This window comes from Cnephaeus nilssonii, assembly GCF_951640355.1.
Source record: "Cnephaeus nilssonii genome assembly, chromosome: 10".
Lineage (NCBI taxonomy): Eukaryota > Metazoa > Chordata > Mammalia > Chiroptera > Vespertilionidae > Cnephaeus > Cnephaeus nilssonii.
This window is the reverse complement of record NC_137081.1, coordinates 68,584,820-68,607,373: the sequence shown is the minus strand read 5'-3', so window position 1 is coordinate 68,607,373 and position 22,554 is coordinate 68,584,820. Positions and strand designations below refer to the sequence as shown.

At 41.3% G+C, this 22,554-nt stretch overlaps 1 protein-coding gene across 7 annotated transcripts in view; it reads right to left on the bottom strand.

Annotated features, from left to right (window-relative positions):
• Nucleotides 1-13,516: 13,516 nt before the first annotated feature.
• Nucleotides 13,517-22,554, bottom strand: part of GTDC1 (glycosyltransferase like domain containing 1) — a 364,719-nt gene continuing 355,681 nt past the window's right edge. For 5 of the 7 annotated variants that reach the window (XM_079781762.1, XM_079781766.1, XM_079781764.1 and 2 more), the window contains 3 exons: nucleotides 20,724-20,794; nucleotides 19,921-20,012; nucleotides 13,836-14,951 (listed from right to left, as the gene is read on the bottom strand). In XM_079781762.1, the coding sequence (XP_079637888.1) occupies nucleotides 14,865-14,951; nucleotides 19,921-20,012; nucleotides 20,724-20,794 (250 nt within the window). In that variant the 3' untranslated portion in view covers nucleotides 13,836-14,864. Of the gene's footprint in view, nucleotides 13,567-13,835; nucleotides 14,952-19,920; nucleotides 20,013-20,723; nucleotides 20,795-22,554 lie in introns of those variants that run through there. The other 2 variants (XM_079781763.1, XM_079781767.1) reach the window with 1 other exon arrangement.

Genomic DNA, 22,554 nt, shown 5'->3' with positions numbered 1-22,554 from the left:
CAGATTTGCTCTCTGAACTCACTGCAGGTCCAAACTTGAAAGAAATCTCCCCCTGCTGTCTCTTCTCTAAAGCCGAAGGAGCAAAGAGTTAATTACCTTGTTATATTCATCTCTCCTCCAAATTTTCCACATGGGCTTTTTCCTTAATTAGCCATCACATGAAACTGAAGAATATCTATTATTTATGGTGTGTATTAAATTTTATGTCTTTTCGTCTTAATTTTTAAAATGGGTGAATTTACTACTTTTCATATTTCTCTCCTAAAAAAAACAATTGTTGTTGTTGTTGTTGTTGCTGCTGCTTTTATTGTTGATTAGTGGTAGTCCTCATCTGACTCTTGCTTGGGTCAGTAATTCTTCATCAAAAGCAAAATGAAGAAAAGCTTCTGGCATGTTTTAGATTCATTGGAAGAAGCAAGTAGCCTCCCACGCAGTTTTCTTACTCTTAATTTCTTTCTTTAATCTTTTCCCCTATTTAAATATGATACCTATGAATGCCCACACAGTATTGGTTAACTTATATGGTTTTAGTTCAGGGCACTATAGTAACTTATTAGAGTGAATTATCTTATAAAGTGAGTTTGGTTGTGAAGATAACATGGCTATACAATGACATGTGCACACTTGGGCCATTGCTATGGTTCTAAGTCAGCTCCCAAAGCAACGTGAAATGTGTACCTACATGCCCTTCCATCTCAATTATACTGTATATCTACTGCAAAGAGATGCGTATTTTGTTTAGAAATTAACTGCTAGCCAGGTACTGTCTGAATTTCCTCCATTTAAAACCATCTTTATTTTTGCACCTCCAGTAGGTAACATATAAACAATGCATTATATATAGTCATGTTTATTGTATGCATTTATGGCTTATGTCTAGATTGTACATGCGTCAAAAGCAAAGAACGTGTCTTCTGCTCTCTCCCACAGGGTGGATGTGGGTAGCTAGTAAAGCTCCACTTAAGAAGCTTGGCTTGAGTGGAAAAACTGGTCCAAGTTATCACTCAAGTTTCACTTAAGAGCTTCTCGTACCTGTTTAATATGTGAATGCAACAATCTGGGTTTTATTTGGAAATGATGATGCTTTTAATGATTGTGTTTTATTCTGCTCAAAGCAATTTTGAAAGCTTTTCTTAACAAGCCTCTTTTAGCCCAGTTCTATTTGCTTCTCTCACCTCCACTTTATTTTCTCTTTATCCCTCCCATTTCTCCCTCCCTCCCTTCCTTTCCCTCCCTCCCTCCCTCCCTCCCTTGTACTCTCTCTTCTATTTCATACACTTGTGCAATTACTTAGAAGGAAAGATTCTGATATTTTCTTATTTTAATTCAAAGGAAAACAAGCCTGAGCATATCTCTATGATATAAATATTCATTTTTTTTGGGGGGGGGGGATAATCTAACCAGAAAGAAAACAAAACAGACTTTTAAAATGTAACAATTAGATTGAAATAAAAAAACCCACACACATGTATATACAGGAGAGTTTGTGTACTTAGATATGGTACTCTTAATGTTCTTAATTATGTATAAGCAAGAAATCTTAATTGATAACATTTTAGAAACTGCTAAACCTAAAATGTTTGAGAAAATCGCTATTGCTGAGGACAGTGAAACCACTTTGTACCTGTTTACCCTCAACTGAGAAGTCAAACATCCAGAACATGCCCAGCTCCCTGGGAGTGTGTTTTCATATTTCTACATGTGTTTGATGGTAAGAGCATTTCAAAGTGTAGTTCTTACTGATTCTACCTTGCAAAAAAAAATCAAATAACCATCATTTGCTAATAAATGTTTTAATCCCATTTTCCAAATTTTCACAAGTCATCTGAGTGAGATCCCAACACCACCTCGGGACTTCAACAGGATTGCTGCCCTGCATTGAAGGCCCAGTTGCTGAGTGTCTCTAGTTTGCAAAGAACAGGAGAATTCTTCGATAAATAACTTGATTTGTAACAAAACAACAACAAAAAACCCTGTTCATCTATTGCAAGTAAGTGTTCTCCTTTTGTTACATACTATGCAATTAAGTGCCTTTGAAATAAAAGGTAAATGACATCAGAAGTCTCAGGGACAAGAAAGTACTATTTTAAAACAGGGAGTGTCAAATGTTGTTTTTCAACCCAGCACCAAAGGATGTTTCACAGGTAATTTCTCAGGGCTGATGTGAGCTAATTATTAGCTACCATACCCTGCCTCCCTTTCCAAGTGACTATCTCCTGGCAGAAAGGCACAGCTAGGAGTGTTTTGTTTCATTTGTCCTTGGAGTTTGTTTTTTTTTATCAGCATCGAAAAGGTGGACTGAGCCAAAGTTAGAAGAATTCTGGAGCTAAGCAAAAAGCGACACGTTTAACAGCCCCCATTAATTGGGGCTGTTACATGATTGATTTGAGAAAAGCAGAAGAGACCGATTTCTTTACAACTCACAGTTGGATGCAACGCACTAAAAGTAATCCTGTAAATTACATTTTAAATCTTCAACATATTCCGAGCAGATAAAATAGTGGCATGATTGACCAAACTCCTTTTAAAAGTACACATATTACGATGCATCATAGTTATAAACAGATGGTATTTGGCCTCCTTCCTATTCTCAACATTTGGAATTTCTAAACTATGTGAATTAAACAATAATATTTTATAAACATACAAGGGATTTTGCTCACTGCTTTGTTAACATAGAAATTATACAATGCTGACATTTATTTAAATTTTAAAAAGTAAACAACAGTGCTCATTGAAATAAAGCAAACTAAAATCAACAGAGAGGAGTATGTTCTGTGTGCATATTACCTACCATGGCACTGGCCTTTTTAAGGGAAGACATAATGGGTTGAAGAACAAATGGTAGCTTAGATGGGCCCAATCCTTTGTACTCCAAAGGCTCATTTAACACCTCTTTGTAAACAAAGGATATTTATACCATAATTGGCTATTTGACCATCAGTGTTCATGTTCTATGTAACCTGCTATTATGGAGTTAAAAGAAATTCCCTTTCATTGGCTTGTCAGCTTTCATAGTAGCGAAAGTGTCCTCGCAGCTTTAAAAACACTTCCACAAACAGGAATCATTCTGACACTCGTACTCCGAATGAGAAACATTATCATGATATCAATAAGTGTGTATTTTTTTTTTCCTTTTGGGGGAATATTATTGCCAGAAAGAAAAGGGAATGTATCAGATCTTAATGTCATTTCCTGAGATTCTTTTCTAAAATTATAGCTTTAACCCTTTAGCCATATTTTGGAAGGGAGTCCCATCTGCTGAGTCGATGTACAAAACAGAATCCACTTGGTTTTCAAACACTATTCTCAGATTTGCAAAGTTGGGCTGTGATGAATAAATAATGAATCAGATATTTCAATCCGTTTTATGATTTTTGAAAGCCTCGATTATCATTGTTTACAGACAGTCTCTTCTCAATGTGCTTCGAATGTGTTCTTGTTCAGCCTTCCAAGGGTAGGCTTATGTAGGCTACCCTCCCTTACCTCAGTTTACTCCTAGACTGCTCTTCTCACATTTTAAACAACCAACCCAATAACCACAATTTGGAGAATACAGGGTGGGAGTGTATGTGTGTGGTGGTTGCGAGGGGGGGGGGGGGCGTGTAGGGGGATCTTGAGTGATAGATGCCAGGGATGGTTAGGAAAAGGTCTCTTCTATTTGGCCATTGGTGTGCATCACTTTAGCTTACAATCTCTAATGGTGGGAAAGAAAAAGAAAATCATGCTACAACCTAAATGGACAGAAATGCACATGCATTGTTGAAACTAAAGATCAGGGGCATTTTTTCTCCTGCATAGACAATTCTAAATGTGTACACTCAATAGACTTAATAGATAATAACACTAGTTAGTATAGGGAGGCTCTTTAAAACTTTTAGAAGCCTCAAAATAATATTAAATGTTTTCCCAGGACTTTTGTTAAATTAACTAGACCAAATGAGTACATATCAATGCTATGCTTCTAAATATGCCCCACTCAAATATCGATTAACCCCCTCTTCTCTCCTCCTCAATAACCAGTTGGTGGTTAGGGGAGGAAACAAAGTTTGCCATCGGAAACAGATCCGGAGTGAACAGGAAAGCTACCTGAGGAAGGGGGTGGGATTGAAATCACACGTCTGAACATATGAGGGAGACAAGAGTATTTTAAAACTAATAGACAGAATCTGCCCCCTGAAAAGTCTGTGCCCATCCCCACTTCCTCTTTGGTTTTTGCTTAAGGTATTGTTTCGCCCCTAAGGGGATGAGGTTAGACGTCAGTATTTCTGGTTTTGCTTAGTGCATCTTCATTGCATTCTCTCGAAGAGGACTGAGACTAGCGGACTCAAGGAACCCAAAGCAATAAAATACTTAGAGAACCGAGAAAAGGAGTTTTGCGCGCCAGGGCTGCGCTGCCTTGGGGGGTAGGGAGGGACCGGACAACAGCTCTGCACAAATGGCCAGGGCTGCCGTGTGGCCACCCGCCGCGTGTGCGTGTCGTGCGCGCGTGTCGGGTGCGTGCCAGTGCGTGTGCGTGCCGGTGCGCGTGTCGGGCCGAGCGCGCCTCGGTGCGCGTGCCGCGGGGCTACGAGAGGGTCCAAGCGAGTTTGAGCGCGGGGCGCGGGGCGCGGGGCGCAGCCGCCGCTGGGGACCCCGCTCTGGTCCTGGGGCACCTCTGGCTCTGGGCTGTGGGCTCGGTTAGGACTTTGTGACCTCATCGTCCCCTTCCTCCCCATTTTTCTCGCTCCCAGAGGAGGTGCAGCGCTTTCCCCACCTCTTTGGACTCGTCCGAGTGGGGCCCCGAGGGCGGGCGCCGCCGGGGCAGCAGCTCGGGCTTCACGGGCGCGAGGGCGCCGCGGCGCGGGGGAAAGGACGCGGGGCCAGGGAGGCGGCGGGCCAAACCCTTCCCGCTTTCGGCAGCCTGGGCGCAGCTGCCCCTGCGCTAGGCTCAGACGGGCCCAGCCCGGGCGGGGCGCAGGGGCGCGCGCTCTGGGGCCACGGAGCGCCCCGCGGGACCGAGGCCCTGCGCTCCCCGCCTCCCCACTGCCTGCGGCCCAGCCGGGCGACCCGAACCCCCACGCAGCCCGGGGCCAGACCCAACTGAGGGCGGAAGCCCCGATAGGCAGGGAGGGAAGGAGAAAAGAGGTAGCAAGCCCCAGACAAGGAATCCTTAATTACAGATTAAAGGCAAGCAAAACCGTACACCGCATTTTCCATGTGTCAGCTGACGCCGCGACAAAAGGAAACACAGAACACGGAGGGCGGGGGGGGGGGGGGGGGGGGGGGGGGAGGCCCCTTCTCGTCGTTTATGCTTTTCTTCCCTCTTTTATTATCTGTGCAAATGCAAAATGCATTAGGTAGAGACTGGGTAGGTGGTGCCTGGGGCCAGATCGCAGCTGCACGCTCCCTCGCGTAGGAGGACAGTTTGCTGATGCACCCAAAGGTCTGGGAACCTCTACACAAAAAGAACTATAAATACCCCGCTCGAGCACATTTTGCTTCTGAAAAACTTCATTACTCATACATTTTTAAGTTTTAAAATTTGGTGCTTAAAGTGTTGCAATTCATTTTCTTCAGTAAAAGCCTATGGCGCGCGCGCGTGCACACACACACACACACACACACACACACGTTTAGTTTTGCAATTTTATAGATTCCCTTTTTTTTTTTTTTTTCTGGCCTGGTCTCACAGCATTAACAATCCAGGGGCAAAGCTGAGCCGACTGAAAGCAGGGAGCATAGCTGCAAGCACTGGATAGCACCCTCCCCCCCTTAAACCGCCCCCCCCCCCCCCCCCCCGAGCCCCCCGCGTCTTCAGCTGAAGAGGAAAAAGGAGAGAGATGTGTGCCTTATGCCTTTCCTCTTAATTATGATCCCCAAACAACCTCCACCTGGTCCCTGGGATTTAAGACGGGCTCAGCTCCACGATGTCCTAGATTCTCCACAGAGGGTGGAGAAGTGCTCAGAAGCCCCAGCCCACGCACCGACCATTGCACACCTCCGGTTCTGTGCCCTCATCTCTAACACTAAAATGAGAGATGACCCCGTGGGTCACCCCGAGCCCCCAAGCATTACGTCTTCTGCATTTTCTCCAGCTTGTCGCTGGGTCAGCTTTAGAAACAGAGGGTTTGGGGTTCATTCACGGATACCATTGACGCACCCCTTTCAAGGCACCAGGGCCCTTTGCTTCATTTTCCGAATGTTCGTTTTCTGAGTATATTTTTCCATTTGTATTTTTTTCCACCAATGCCACTTTCCCCACAGCATTAAAAAAATAATAACAATTTCAAAGTTCATTGTCATGTGGTTCAAGTTAAGTGATTTGCCCACACCCCAAATAATGCTATTTGCTTTCAAGATTAATAGCTGCATATCAATAATTCTTTAAAAACCTCCTGATCCATATTTTCAGTTGAAACAATTCCTAAGGTTATGAGTCTGGCAAATGCCCGAACCGATACGTTTGTGGCCTGGTTGCCAGCCAGATGCTCTCAGGCAACGTCAACAGGACTGCTATGCTCTCCTCTCCTCGCCTCCAAGGCTGAGGGCAGAGAGCCTTCCTTCCTTCCCACCTTCCCACCTTCCCCAGAGTGGTAATAAATTGATACAAGTCATACTAGGTTCCAAGCCCATCCCCCCTTCAGATGCATGTGTAGGAAAACCTTTCAAATCCTCCTGGATGCATCTAGTCCTTCTATGCTTTAGCCACACCCTCCCCGCTGTCTGACTTGATCCTCGGTAACATAAATAAGGCGAAAGAGCAAATGAGGAGCTTTTCTTTCCTTAGAGCTCTCCAGTGTTTGAGAGCATCGCCCTTTGTGGTCGTTTCAGGCCAGTTGTTGTTAGTTCATGCTTTTACCACCCACCAAAGAACGGCACAGGATTAAGTTTATATTAATAAAGGCTGTTCATGACGAGGCTTCTAAATGCCAAAGTTATGATTTATTTTTTTAAATGGGTGGAGAAAGGAGAGCGGCAATAAAACTCACCCCCAAGTCCCTCAAAATCCTTGGCTTCACACATTTCACACATCTATGCTTTTTTTTGGTCTCTCTCTCTCTCTCTCTCTCTCTCTCTCTCTCTCTTTTTGTATGTACCTCTAGTTTTCCTTTTAGTTCTATTATTATGGCTAGGTGTTTTGTGTTTTTTTTTGACTCTTTACCTTTGTCCATAGCTTCCAAACCTTGTTTATTAGTTACATTTAGAAAAAGTATTATTTGTTCCTTTCTGCTTCCTAAGTGCTTATAATTATCCCTAGTTATCCCCCCACTCCACTAATAATTTCACAATAAAATCCTACACCAAATAAATTAAAATCTGCAACTTCAGACACCCAAGGAAGGCATTAATCCACTTAGTAAAATACCCAGACCTCCCCCTCTCATTTTCAGCTCTTCTTAATGCAACATTTAGTGATTGCAGCTGGCTCCTTACACTCGCCTCCCTTCTTTCTTTCTGAATCATATTGGCCTTGTGTAACCTTCATTTCCTTTCCGGCCCCCCACATTTGTCCACATACTTTTATTTTGGACCATGTTTGTCTCTCTCCTTGCTGTCTGGAATGAAAGCAGTAAAGAGAGCTTCCTAAGGTCTGAATGCGTTCTGTGAAAACCCCACCCCACCTCCCCAGGCCACTGGGAATGCTTTGTACGGTTGGGACGCATCCTTCAGCGGTGCCTGGCTGCTCTGTATCTTCCTGACGGGACCCTGAGTGGCGCTGGCCTTTGAGCACGGCCTCCATAACCCTGACGCCCAGGCTTTCCACTCGGCTCGCTCTCTGCCTTTGGAGTGCCTTTCCTGGCAAGGACGGGCACTTTGGTTCGACTAGGATTCTTAAGTTACAATTCGAGGCTAATTTGTTCAGTTAGGTTTCTACTGGGAGCAGCTCCGTCTCTCAGTGTGAAGAGCTCCCCGAGGCTGCTTAGAGGAAGGGTTTGTTGTAAGTGCAAGATGCAATATACTTATATTGTACTTGATGATCAGTTTTCAAAACCAGCTGCATGCTTTGATGTCTGCGTAAGGAAATATCGGAAGATAATATACCATTGGTATTTATTACTCTATAATTAAGGATGTGTCAGTGTTTCCCTTTTTTTAAAAAAACCCCTCTATTTTCAGAAATTCATATCTCAGGCATAGATTTCCCTATGAATTACAGTCTAATACCATATTAGAAGTATCTTCTTTTTAAGCTGTGCCTCCCCTTCCTTTTCTTTCCGGGGAAATAAGTTTCAGGGTGTAATTTCTGGGTTATCAGTTGGGGATGAGAGGAAGCGGGTCCTGTGCTGCGAAATTAAAGGTGCTTCTGCCGCCGGTGCCACCTGCTCCCTCTGCCCTAGGCCCTTTGCACCGGGCGCCATCGGGAGCTGCCTTTTGGACCAAGAGCCAGCCTGTGCCTGTGTGGATAAACGGCTTCATCGCTGTATGATGGGAAAGGCAACAGGGAAACTCAGCTGTTCAGAACTATCACAGGGGCCACAGGGTCTAACATTTTAGTACCAGGAATCAATGCTTTTGCATTCTTCTCCGTATGGTTACCTAGAATACCAATGCGGCCAGGAGTAAGGAGAAATATATAACCATCGATCGGTTGCCTCCTGGAGGCGCCCCAACTGGGGACTGAACCTGAAACCTGGGTATGTGCCCTGACGGGGAATGGAACCTGCCACCTTTTGGTGTAGGGGGCGATGTTCCAACCAACTGAGCCACCCAGCCATGGCTAAGGGATGGAGTTGAGCAACTGTATTGACCACAGCCTCCTCAGAAAGGCTGAGTTCTAGACCTGCCTCTACCTCCCCAGGACCCACAGCACCTCAGTTTCTCAGGGCCATCTATACTGGGGAGGTTGCAAGACATAAATGCTCACCAGGAGAGCAAGGTAAGTTGCCTCAGTGTCCAAATCCAGCAGACTGTAAGATCACAGGGAGTGAGTGATTGCCCCCCTACCCTACATGTTTATAATAGCAATAAACACTTAAACTATTGGCTACCCTACATGGTCTCTCGTGCCCCTTTTACACCAGTGTGGGCAACAGAACAGCCCCCCAGCTGCTCTTTCCACTCTCTTGCCTGGTTGGGGGAGAAATAGAAGGAAATGGGGGTCCAATTGAGTCAGGAACACTGGGCTTGGTGCTCCCTGAGAGACACATAGGTGACAATGACACTATCCCATGGAGGGAAAGGTTTATCCAAAAATCTTTGTAACACAGTGTGGCTCCTAATTTTCGCCATTATTGGATGCCTTAATTTTCTCATTGGTGAAGTAGTAATGGAAACATTAAATTTTCAAATCTAAAGGACTTCAATTCTAATAAAGGTGTTTCGTAAGTATTTTTAGTAGCAGTGGCATCTTCTAGTACCCCACATCAGGTCTGCTCTATAAATGCAGTCACTAACTTATAGGACAGCAACGGAAGCATTTTACATGATCTCCCAAGAAACACCAATTCTTTATATCAGTTTACAAGGATAATTATGTGCCTGTCCTAGGTTTGAACATCATCACCATAGAGCGCTGGGAGAGAATAAGGCACCAATCGGGTAATGGTGGATAATGGGAGGAAAATGGGCCATAGGGTGATTGGGGGTCTTGGTCCCTAAAATCCTATGTGCCTCACAGGCAGGGAAGGGATCCTGAAGACACTAGGGAGGACTCCTTTTCACGGGATGACTTCACTGAACATACAGAGCCCACACCTGTTCCCGTGTCTTAAATTGGAAAGGGGACAGGTAACAATATGGGAAGTGGGCAGAGTGGTCAGGAAATCAAACAGTTCTGTGCTTTACCAGCTCTGAATCTGTCAAGATAAGAAAACTGGCTCACTTAACTTTTTCCTAGAGTTTCCCATCTTGCATAACAGTACAGGCATCAGTTACAAAAAATGATCAGAGGCTCCAGGGAAAAAGGAACCCATGGATGGTTGAGTCCAACTATCTTCATAGTATGGTTTCTTTCAGGGCAAGCGGGGGAGGCTTGTCCTGCAAAACTGACAGTGGGGGCACTTTCTTTGAGAGTCGAGGGACCTGACCAATAGTTTAGAGTCAAGAAATGTTAAGGGTGTCATGGTAGCAAAATTAACCATAGGCTTCCCAAAGTATTTATAGCTCCAATCAAAAGGTATAGACAATAACAACATTTAAGACATGTAAAAAGTGACAAAGAATAAGCCCATGTGTACTATGACCCAGCCTAAGAAATAGACCACTGATTATAAAGGGAATGTGCCTCTACCAGTTAGTATTTCTACCATTGCTCTTCTGACTTAACCATCATTGTATTTTTGGTGTTAATTCCCATGTTTTTTGTTACATGTTAATCACATATGTGTATATCTTTAAGCAGCACATATAATTGTTTGTGTGTTTTAAAACTTTTCCAGTTACATTTTAATGAATAGCTTTGAAGAGGGGGGGGGGTGGTGGATATTATACAAACACTAGAGGCCCGGTGCATGAAATTTGTGCATGGGGCGGGGGGAGGGTCACCTCAGCCCAGCCTGCACACTCTTCAATCTGGGACCCCTCAGGGGATGTCTGACTGCTGGTCTAGACTGGCAGTCGGACATCCCTCTCACAATCCGGGACCGCTGGCTCCTAATCGCTCACCTGCCTAACTGCTCCCCACCTCTGCTGGTCTGGTCACCCCCAACTGCCCCCCCCCCCCTGCTGGCCTGGTCGCCTCCAACTGCCCCCCCTGCTAGCCTGGTTGCCCCTCACGCCCCCCTGGCCAGCCTGGTTGCCCCATGCACCCTGATGTTCAGTTGTTTGGTCATCCCTCACTAACCCCCCTGCCGGCCTGGTTGCCCCACGCAGCCTGCTTGTTCAGTTGTTTGGTTGTCCCTCGGGCCGGCCCTGGGCGGCTGGGCAGCTGCCATCTGAGGTTTGCCTGTGCCTTGGGCCAGTCTTGGGCAGCTGGGGGGCTGAGGGAAGTCCAGAGGCAGGCGCCCCGGTGGGGCCGAGGGGACTGGGCACTGCCATCTTGTGGCTGTGGGTGTCGCCATCTTTGAGGGTGTGGCAGTCAATTAGCATATTCCCTCCTTATTGGCTGTGGGCGCTGCCATCTTTGAGGGCATGACTGTCAATTAGCATGTTCCCTCCTTATTGGCTGTGGGCGTTGCCATCTTTGCAAGGGCATGACAGTCAATTAACATATTCCCTCTTTATTAGATAGGATTAGTTGTCCTGTATGTCAATTCAAATGTTATAATGAAACATGTTCATGTCAGTGGTTTATAATATACCCACTTTATTGTTAAATATAAAATCTGATATTAAATACCACTCAATTTTGCCCTGAAACTGAGAACCACTTAGGGGTATACTTGTCAGTAGTCAATAGAAGAATGAAACTCATAGACTAGGTCGACATTAAAAGACAGCACAGACTATCATTTGAAAACTGATTCTATCACCCACAGTAAGCATGAAACTTAAATGAAAATTTTTTGTGTGTCTCAATATTTCTGGGTAGCAGATGCTTTCTCAAAAACAGATTTTACTTTTAAAAATATCAAATATAATTAACACCTTGAACACAAAATGAAATCTTTGCTTCCAGATGCATTTCAAGGTGTTGAAATGAATCTATGCAGCCCTCTGTGGCTGGGAGTTTCCGCCGACTTCCTGAATCTGCTGCCACTTTTATGTGGCACAACTGAAGAACTGAGAGTGAGAGCAGGGCACTTAACCTTGACTGTGTTTGAAGGATGCTTATTAACACAGGTGCATTTTGAGAAAGGTCTCTTGGCCTGTTCCTGACCAACATGGTGTAATGAGTAGGGTAAGAACTAGGTGCCCTGTTATTTTATTATAGAAACACCAAGCCAGAGCATTACCTAGATGAAGTAAATTTAGGGCAAGCATCATGGACACTGTATTTTGATGAATATAAATAAAGATAAAAAATTCTTGTTTTGAACATTACATGTCGAAAATATTGGTCTTGTTTTAAACATTCAATTTTATTAAATTTATTCTTTTAAATTAAATTGTTGAACCGATTTTAATTTTAAATATCAGGTCTCTGGTGAGAGTAAGGGAAACAAAAACTACAGAGGCAACTTGTATTCTCAATTATTCTCTGACTTTATCAAACTATGGATTAACTTACTTAATAATATTTTGTTCCACCATAGCATGGGTGTTGGGAAGCACATGACACACACACACACACAGAATTGTCTTTTCATAATGTTAAGAATTACACATTTACAAACTTTTTATTGCTTATTTGCACTAATACCAAATCTAACTATATAGTTTTACAAAGTGGCGACTTTAATGTAAATTTATTTTCAGGAAGGAATGCTGTCCACAGCAAAAGACAAAACTTGATTTGAGTTTGTGGGTGTAGAAAAAACTCCATACACAGGTAACTTCCAATACTATATTTGCCAAAATCAGGAAAATCCTATATAATAAAAGGCTAATATGCAAATTGTCCCCTCGGGAATTTGACCGACTGGGAGTTCGACTGCCAGCTATGATGTGCGCTGACCACCAGGGGGCAGCGCAGAATGAAGGAAGGCCCCGGCCTGCAGCCGGAAGGCCTGGATCGGCCCTGATCACCGGCCAGGCCTACCCATGCACAAATTTTGTGCACCGGGCCTCTAGTATTTAAATGTTTGAAAGGTAGCTAATGCCTCTCCCTTACCCCCATCAATTAGTGAGAAAACATTATGTGCCCTAGCCCTGGCCAGTTAGTTATAACATCATCCCAATACTCCATAGTTGCGGGTTTGATCCCTGGTCAGGGCACATACAGAAGCAAACAATGAATTCATAAATAAGTGGTACAACAAATCGATGTCTCTCTCTCTCTCTCTCTTTCTTTCTCTCTCTCTCTCATTAATAATAATAAAAAAATGTGAGCCCACTGTTTTCATAACAGAAAAACACAGTAAACTGAACCCTGTTTCTTGGCTGTGAGATTGTAATACGATTTGAGAAGGTGTGGTCTCTGACATGGATCTTTGTGACGGAGCAAGCTTACTGGCGCAACTCATCTCCTTAGTGACAAACACTGCCCTGGAGAAGTGTCTCAGAATCGCTGATGCGTGTTGATATCTTCACCTTTGCACTGCAGAGGAGCCCCCCTGACAGATGACAACGTCCACAGCATTAGGTAGAAGGGACTTCCGAAATAATCCCCGCACCCTCTGGTTTGTGGGTGAGGAGGGAGTTTGTTGAGGGACTTCTCCACAGACCAGGTGTGATGTCCCAGCATACATTTGGGATCCCACACTAGTGAGGAGAGGGCTCTCTGTGCAAACATGGACCTGGCTGTTTCTGCTTCTTACTCTTTCTGGGTTTAAATTCCCGGCCTCGTGGATCGTGAACTCCTGTTTTCGGTGACCCACGAGCACCCCTGCGCCCAGGCCCCTATCCACCCCCCTGACCTTGAACTGTGGCCTGCTCAGGGTTTGCTACCTCTCAGGGGCCCTCCTGGACCTTCCACCATTGCCTGCTCTAGGTGGGATGCCTCTGGACCACTCATGGCCTTGCCCAGCCTCCTCTTCCTGGCCGCTCCTCAGCCGCAGTGTATGGAAGCAACTCGTTTCAAAAGCCAGGAAAGTTACCATTTACCTGTCAGTAAACAGAAGATGGTTTATCAACAGACTTTACCTTAATGACTACAAATGTTTACCTCCTGCTTTCCAGAATGCAAAGAAAATCTTGGAAATGTCATAATATCTCGCAAACATTTGCAAAACAGATCCTTGTTCATCCGGAAAAGAAACCATTGTATTTGCTGTCTCTTGACACAAGGCCAGTGTTCAGTGAGAAACAAGACAGACGGACGTACACAATGACACGAAAAGGAGCTATGCTAATTAAAAAATGGCAGAGGGCACTTTATTAAAGATTTATTTTACAATCTCGCCGTTCAAAACATCTTTTACATCAACAAATGCAGGCAACTTGAGTATTGGAATCGTAAGTGACTGATCTTAAAAATACTGTATTTGTAGCTGAATCCAAATATTTCCAAAGACTACTTATATCAAAATTACTGGTTTTGTTCGAAGTATTTTCATTTCTCTGTTCTTGCCCATGGGAAAAAATAAAAAATTAAAACAAGTATCTCAGCGTTCATTTGACGGGCAAGCCGGCCCACTCCGAGTATTCCCCAGGTTCGTTCGAATCACAGCTGTTTATCTTGCAACTTTCTTTCAGATAAATGAAACACAAATGCAACTCTGAATCACGGAATACCTGCCAGACCCCTTATGCATACCTTCACTTACAAGCCCCTGTGCCGGGGAGTCACTCATTTGTAAAGAAAAGTGCTCAAGCAGCCCTTGGCCACAAACAGCTCGCAGAGAGAGCGGCCGTCCACCAGTCCCGGGGCGTCCTCACCGCCTGCAGAGCCCTGGCCCTCGGAGGACACCCCGATGATAACCTGGCACCCCAGGTAGAAACCCAGCCAAGTGCGAGCGTTTGAAGCTGCCGTTTGGCTGCCATCGTGCCGGCGAAAAGAAAGAATTCAGGCACCATGTCATCCAGTACAAAGGATAAAAACGGATCCAACCGGAAATTCAATGTGGCACCACATATGGGATACATGAGCGCGGTTATACAACAGGCCACATTTTTTTTTTTTTTTTTTGAACAGTCTCCTCCATGTGATGCCGAGGACATGTGTAACCATCATAACGTCTCTAGGAATCTGTGTTTAATTTGAGTCGGGGTGGTGGCAGGGATTGGAGATCTGAAGCCGCCACAGGTTTGTGGCAGATGGCTCTGTGTCAGCTATGACAAGCAGCCAGGCTCGGCTTCCTCTGCAGATTTTCTTTTCTCTCTGATCAGGTAAATATGGGCACACTCTGGAAGGTTCCACAGACTCTGCCGTAGGCTGCGAGGTGGTGACGGGGCCCCATCTGTCACCGGCCTCCGCCTGGCTCCGCGGCGGCGAGCAGAGACCTGAACTGGCCGCGCAGGGCCGCCCAGCAGAAAGGAGCCGTGTCGCCCTGCGAGGGGGAGGGAGAGGAAGCCAGGGAGGCGCGTTAGCGACCGGGACACGGCGGCGTGCTGGACATGCGTGCTGCACATTTGCATCACCGACATCAATTGGATTTCAGAAAGCCACCCAACAAGTGGTCCTCCAGTTTTACCACCCCAGGAAATCCCAGTTTCTGATTGGTTTAAAGTAGAACTATTTCCAAGCGCTGGAGAAAGCTCCTGTTGTGTGTGTGTGTGTGTGTGTGTGTGTGTGTGTGTGTGTGTGTGTGTTTTCCAAATGTGTACATTCTGCTGCCCATATACTTCCTGCTTCATGTGATGGATGACAGCTATTAGAAGTTTATCATCCAACGTTTAACTTTATAAACACAAGATATTCATGTTTTTGCTAATGTGAATCTTACTTTTAAGTGGTGAAGGCAGGAGAGAAATGCCATTACAATTGCGTGGAATTTACAAAGCACTTCAAGTTTACTAACAGGTTTATAGTCATTATTTCATTAGAGCAGTACCTCAGGGGGAACATGCTATTAAGAATTAAGAAAAAAAAAAAAAGCCTTCCAAGTTTACAGACGAATCATGTAGGGGTTAAGAAGTTCACCTGGAGCTAGGCTGCAAGCAAGCAGCAGAGGACAAGGAGTCAAAATCTCTAAGGGATCTGAATCACCCAGAGTGTGTCTATTGTGCTAAAGGTTTTTTTTACTTTTATTTTACTTAGACAAATCAAAGGATAACTAAGCCCAATAAAATCAAGGAAGGCAGTGAAGAAGGAGAGAGGGAGGAGTAGGGAGGAGGGAGGAAGGGAACTGACAGAATTCACCTTAAATGATGCTAATGCTGCTGAGAGATTTTAGAAGTTCTAAAAATGGCACACGCTTTCCAAGTTTCCATCTTTAAGGAAAAGATAGTGAGTTTGGAGAGCTGTTAATATTAGTGAGCAACACCTTCTTCACATCTAGAGTATAAGTTCAAATTAAAAGAGGACCATAATGTGGCCTGTCTCTTCAAGGAAACTTAAAGTGTCTTGGCTGTGGTTCGGGTAGCTATGGCCTGATCCAATTAAGACAACCACTAATGGCTTTTCTGGGCACCGAGTCTGAATTATAAGCTTAATCATTGTTTGGATTCACTTTTAGGCAGAAATCAGATAATTCTTCTCTCCTCCAAATAGCAGCAGGTTATACAGATTTCCAGAATGTTAAAGAACTTGAAGAGAGAGAAAAAAAATCAACAGCTATCTTCTGAAAAATCTTAAGAAACTACAAGTCACTTTCATAAGGCACAAGAAAGGATGACATCTCTTTTACCCCCATACAGAACATTGCTCAATTCGTAAATAAAAGTAACAAGAGATAGGACTTCTGTCTGGGAAGTACCTACTTATACAACTGCCCTATTTGTACTCTTGCTATTTTCAATACTGGTAACAAGGACATCTCCATACAACTTTTTTTTTTTCTTACAGCATTTTAAAATATAAAGATGAAAGGTTCTCTGAAAGCATAAAGCACTGATCTCAAATACTTGTTAGGAATATTTACAAAGAAAATTCACATAGTAAAATAAGGCAAAAAAAAATCTACAACTTCATGGCATTAGATTTGCTTGGGTTATAAAAGGAAGAACTATTGTTAGTGTAAGAAGTCAACCCTTGGCTAATTATTTTCTGATTACTTCTGGAATCTTGTGTTCAAGTGAGGTTGGAGAGTCCTAAAGGGCTCCTATTTTATCTGTGTGACAAGTGTGTGGCCAATGTGTCTAACCTACTTAGAAGAGGCAACGTCCGAAAGCACCAGAAAGCTGCAGTCAACGGCTGAGCCAGGATGTAAACGTTTTAAAGAAATAGTTTTAATTTTTAAGATTAAAAAATTATTTTAGATTGTAATGTAATTAATAAACAGTTTCTGTATGCATTGGATTGCTCTTAAGGTCTTCAGAAAAATGTGTGTGTGTGTGTGTGTGTGTGTGTGTGTGTGTGTGTGTGTGAGAGAGAGAGAGAGAGAGAGAGAGAGAGAGAGAGAGAGAGAGGACACTGCATTCAGAGGAATTTAAACATTTCGAGTCTGAAACCATTTTAGGTGAGAAGTCATGGGCACTGTGTTCTGTAGTAGAAAGAGTCACTTTAAGAAAAAAAAGTATCAAATTCTGTTTCTGCTTTTCAGTTACTGTTTCAGCATTCTGTTTCAAATCCTGCTTCACGTTATAGCCCCCAAACTCTCACTCATATTGAAAGTATAATGTCTCATGTGAGAAGAAAGCCAAGTGTTAGTAGCCTTATTCTAGTCATTAAATTTCCAAGTGTGTGAATCCATATGAAAAATTCTATCCTAAAGTGAACTCTATATGATAAGCAATGGAGATGATTTAAAAAATGTAAACTTTTAACAAAAAAGAGTAAGGTGTAAAAATGTAAAAGGAGCAAATTTAAAAATTCAGTGATATTCTATCCTTTTAGCTCTCAGAAGCATATGTTTTATAAAAGCAAAATAGCACTCTCCAATGGAATAAATCTAAAAAAAAAACCACCCTCAACATTTTATTTTTTTTTACAGTACACACAAAAGACTCTTCCATTGCATAAGAAAAGTAGGTAAAAAGCTGTCTTGGGGGAAATAATTCCCTGGTACTTAGCGAAGGCAAATGTTACCTGAAAAGAATATATACTTATAAAACATAAGTGAAAAAAATGTCATAACTTTATATCTTAATTATAAAGTTTTAAAAGCCCTTCTTTTTCTCTTTTGGCTCTAAATCCTGCTACAAAAACCACACTAACCCTGTGGTATTTCCTGTCATTTTTACCAGTTATTCCTGACAATTGCATATTAAAGCTCTTAATTACTTATAATTCCTGGGCCATTTCATTAATTTTTAGATTAACTTTTAGATAAATATCATCAAGTTCTATGAATGAGAGCATACATGAAAATGTATAATAGATTTATAAGAAAAGAATCCATGGTAGAAAAAGTCATACAAATGAATTATACATGTAAGTTCTTATAAATGCGTATGTATGAAATATTAATTTTTAAAACTTTGAGAAAAAGCATGTTAGGATGTACAGACTAAAAATATATGTAAAAGTAGTAACATGAAATAACATGTAAGGTATAGGTTATTTTCTAAGCTGTCTGAGGACCAAGTGGTATATTAACAGCATACCACTAAGCTGACATTGTTTTAGAGTTTTTCCAGAAGTTGTTTGTAAAATAAATAATTAATAGCTATTTTATAGCAGTAGCTGTATTAAAACATTTCATCTGGAGATCTATTTTCTTTTGTAACTAAAGGCAACTTGCTGCAGTAACTTTTGAAATGGTTAAAAATCGGCAGATGCAAAATAACAGGGCATAACTTGAAGCAAAGTTAAAAACTGATAAATTTTGACAGTGGAAATACAATGATCAATACTTTACCATTCTCATCACAATGAAAAAAAATTCTTTTTTTTGTATTTATATGAGATGATGGATCATAACTAAACTTAGGATAATCATTTCACAATATATGAAACTGCTGTATATCAATTATATCTCAATAAAACTGGAAAAAAATTCACCAGAAGGGAAAAACAAATTAATAATTTGATGGTGAACTCACTGACAATAGTTTGGTGTCATATATAACAAATGAATCCATTTGTATTAATACTTGTTATTCTGCTTCTTCAATTTTTATAATCTGCACATTTTGATAGTCTGTCACGTGGGAAACAACTTGATTAATATTTTATACAAAGAAGACCACTACTAAACTTTAAAAATTAGGAACTCTGGACATAAACCTGGAACAACTGTTTTCTGTGGGAGGCTCCTACGTACACGATACAATCGTATCGACTCAAGAGTAACACTGAAGCCTGGAACTGTTCAGTCAGCATTTTAAACTATTATGAGCTACCTTCTGAACCATTGCCAAGTTAATAGACAATGAAAGATAATGAGCTTGAAATTGGGTGTTAAATTGCATTTTTGGTTCTCTCCCTTTTTCTTGAAGTTTAACTGTTTCCTGCAGAAACAAAGTCATGTTTTGATGTATCACTATGTAAATATGTATTTTAGGCCATGAAAGGGAAAGGAGAGACACAAGGAGGCAAAACTGTATTTGCTGTAGGGAGGTTATACATTAACATAGGAAAATTAAAATATGCTGGATTATAAAACTGCTAGATTGTAAACTATACTGAATTTATGGAAAATGAAGATGCTACATTCAAAGAATATAAAAAGGTATATTACTCATGGCCTAGAGCCACCTTCAAAATCATAAAGCAGATTTATCCCAGTTCAATTACTCAGACATTTGTGTTGTTGTTTCAACAGTGTAAAATTCTTGATTCAAACAAGGGAAGAAAGATAATGAATAAAGGGACTGAACGACGATGCTATTTAAATTATGTTCCCTTTGCCTTTGCCATTCAGAGAGGAGACAGACAGTCTAATTCAAAACAAACTGAGGGTTTTTAATGTCATCTTATTAAACTGGGCAAGGGAAACATTTGAATCTTGAAAGTCATCTTTAAAATAGTTTAAAAATGAACACCAAACTTCACTAATGTCGTTCACCTGAATTTTTGAGGACTGAAGATTTCATTATGATGGGAAGAAAGGCTTATCCTCATTAGTATAATTGTAGAATCTCTCCTTTACTTCCTTTTAAACTAATGAGTTACATTAATCCAGGTTCATTTTTATAAGCCTCTTGGGGCTAAATGTAAAGGACAGTCATCTTAGAAAACAATAAATTAAAAAAAAAGCATGTACCGTGCATTAAGTGCACGTATTTCATAAGACCTAGGTTAATACAACTGGCATCCAGTTTAATTAATCCTTGTTAGTGTAACAACTAATATCCCTCCCTAGCATGTTTCCTTTAAACATTAGTATGTTAATTAAATGTTTTTTTTTTTAAGATTTTTTTTCTTTGTACTTCAATATGGCATTTATACTGCCTAAATCGCTTCTCAATAACTACCTTATAGAGATGTTTCCTTACAATATCAGGTCTCTTGCAGAAATTCTGGAGCCTTTTTGAAAGCTGTTCAGGTGTAGAATACAGATATTCAGCTGCAGGAAAAACAGATACATTTTTAATGAAACAAAAACCTCAAAGCACACACTCGATATTAGTCACTTTACTAATTAAAAATGCATATTGCTCTGTGCCGCCTCGTGTTTTACATTATTTAAGCATGATTTTATAAGGTTACCTCAGCTCACAAGGATGTTTAATGCTAAATAAGACTGTGTAGTTGTGCTGTTTAGACATCTCCTTTGGGTGATTAAAATACATTATTCTAATGTAACACAATGCATATGTGATATATTTAGTGATGAGGTTTTTGTTTTTTTTTTTTCCAAAAGAACTGGTACTATTGCCGTATGTACCCTGTACAACAGTTGCATGTTATTAACTAGTCAATTGTTTAAATAATTTGGTGTGACTCTCAGTCCTCGATTTTTCTCTGTGTATATCATTAAAAAATCTGTAAGCAATTGCAGCAACGCGGACCTGCTTATAAAAACCCATCAGTATGGGATGTGTATGCTAACAATGAAGAATGCTATTTGAAAACTTGCTTTTTTGTTATCTTAAAAGAACAGATGGTAAATATAAGCTTACTCTAATGTATTAAAACATAAAATTTTCCTTAACACTAACATGTTGACTTGCCAAATAAACAATTGCTCCTGCCTAAGTTTATTTTCAAACTTTCGCATTTAGCACGAATCACGTATTAAACCCCAACAAAGACGAAAGAACATTAAAGCAGCTACCTGGAAATATTTCAGGATAAACCAAATCTTTGGGACAAAGTGGGTAACAACCACAACACACAGCTTCCAACCTAAAGAAATGTTAGAAAGAGGACAAAGATATATTAAAAAGACATTCCTATCATAGCCAGAAAGCAGTTTGGTTAGCCTAAGTGAACAGTCTGAGCCCAGAGTTAGCTGGGGTGAAAATCATGGTCGGCAGTACAAGCCTAAAAGCCAAAGTTGCTCTTTTAAAAGATTTTATTGATCATATATGCATTTCAGAGAACAGAACCAACAGCATATGTTTTGTTCACTGAATTAATCAAAGCGCAGTTCTGCATTTTTTTGTTTTTAAAATACTGTTTAACACATTTTATAATCAGCAGATAAACACATGTAACAACATGGTAAAGTATGGGCAGCTTTTCTTAATAATGCTGCGAAGCCCCAGAATGTTCATTTTTCAAAAATGTTTAAATAAAATAGCAAATACTTAACTTCAACACTGCAGCCGTAGGAATGATCGAGGCACTTTTCAAAGCATCAGGGGAAAAAAAATTTACAATCTGTTGTGATGGGTCATTTTCATTTTGTAGCTCGTGCCTCCAAACAACTTGTTATTATGCAGAATGGAAAACTGGTCCCCCTTTTATTGAAAAATGCTCATGAAGATCACCTCCATGAACATTTTGCTTTCCGGACTAAAACATGCGGCTCTTTTTCCATTTTATCAGAAGAGAATACTTTTGTTATTAAACAAAGAAACCAGAAAGTTTCGCTCTGTGACAGGCTTTCCCCAAGGACCACCTACAGGGGTTTTTTTTTCCGCGTCACTGCAGTGAGGGTTAAGCAGAGGGAAGGTAATGCACCTCAAAGGCTGTGTCCGTCCTGGATAATGGCTACTGATCTGACATAATAAACCTGAAAGATACCACTGTCATTTCTGTTGGCTAGGAATTATGCAGTGAAATTCAAAACACGCTTTAAATATGTTTATTTTATGAGACACTTTGAATTGCATCCAAAACGTTGACCAGAAGAGGAATTTTATTTTGAACTGCACATTTTTTTCAACCCAAGAATGATTGGAAGTTATGTCAATGTTTACCTTGTTTACTTACAGTGACAAAGTACATGCTATTTGTTTTTATTTATTTATTTATTTTTTTGTCATTTAAGCTGTTTTTAAGTGGGTGATGTGTTCCCTATTTTATTGTGGACTGAAATTAGTTTTAATGAAAAAGTATTTACTTTGAGCTGCAGAGTTTAAAAAAGACTGAGTTCAAAGTTTTTCTTGAGAACGGATAGGAGTTACAGAATGACACGGTGGAAGGCACAGGACCTAGTTAGCAATTATTAATTTCAAAATCCAAACTCATATCTAATATCTAATATTTTGTCCTCTAAAATACAGAGGGTCCGCATAGAAATTCTGGTCGGAAGCGCAGCTCTCAATGGCTCCGTGACTGCATTATAAAACATTCACAAAAGTTTTGAGCACGTAAACCGGAGATATTCTTTATGAACGAAAAGAAAATATGCACTTTATCTGAAGACACTCTGCTTAAAAATGCAGTGCTAGTCGAAAAGCAAATACATACGAACATTCTCTTATAATTACATAAAATCAAAAGAGTGAAGTCACAGGCATTTCAGAAAGTGCACATGTTATCTGCTTTTTAATAATGGATTTGAATTAGAGTGTTCTGTTCCCCGAAAGAAAATTGCAGGCCAAGTAACATTTTGAGTCATCGCATGAGCATGTACCATGCCATTTCCAAAAAACCTCTGCTAATTAAAATACAGCGAGATAGGAAGGGCATTATTTGATTTAGGAAGAAAAAATTCA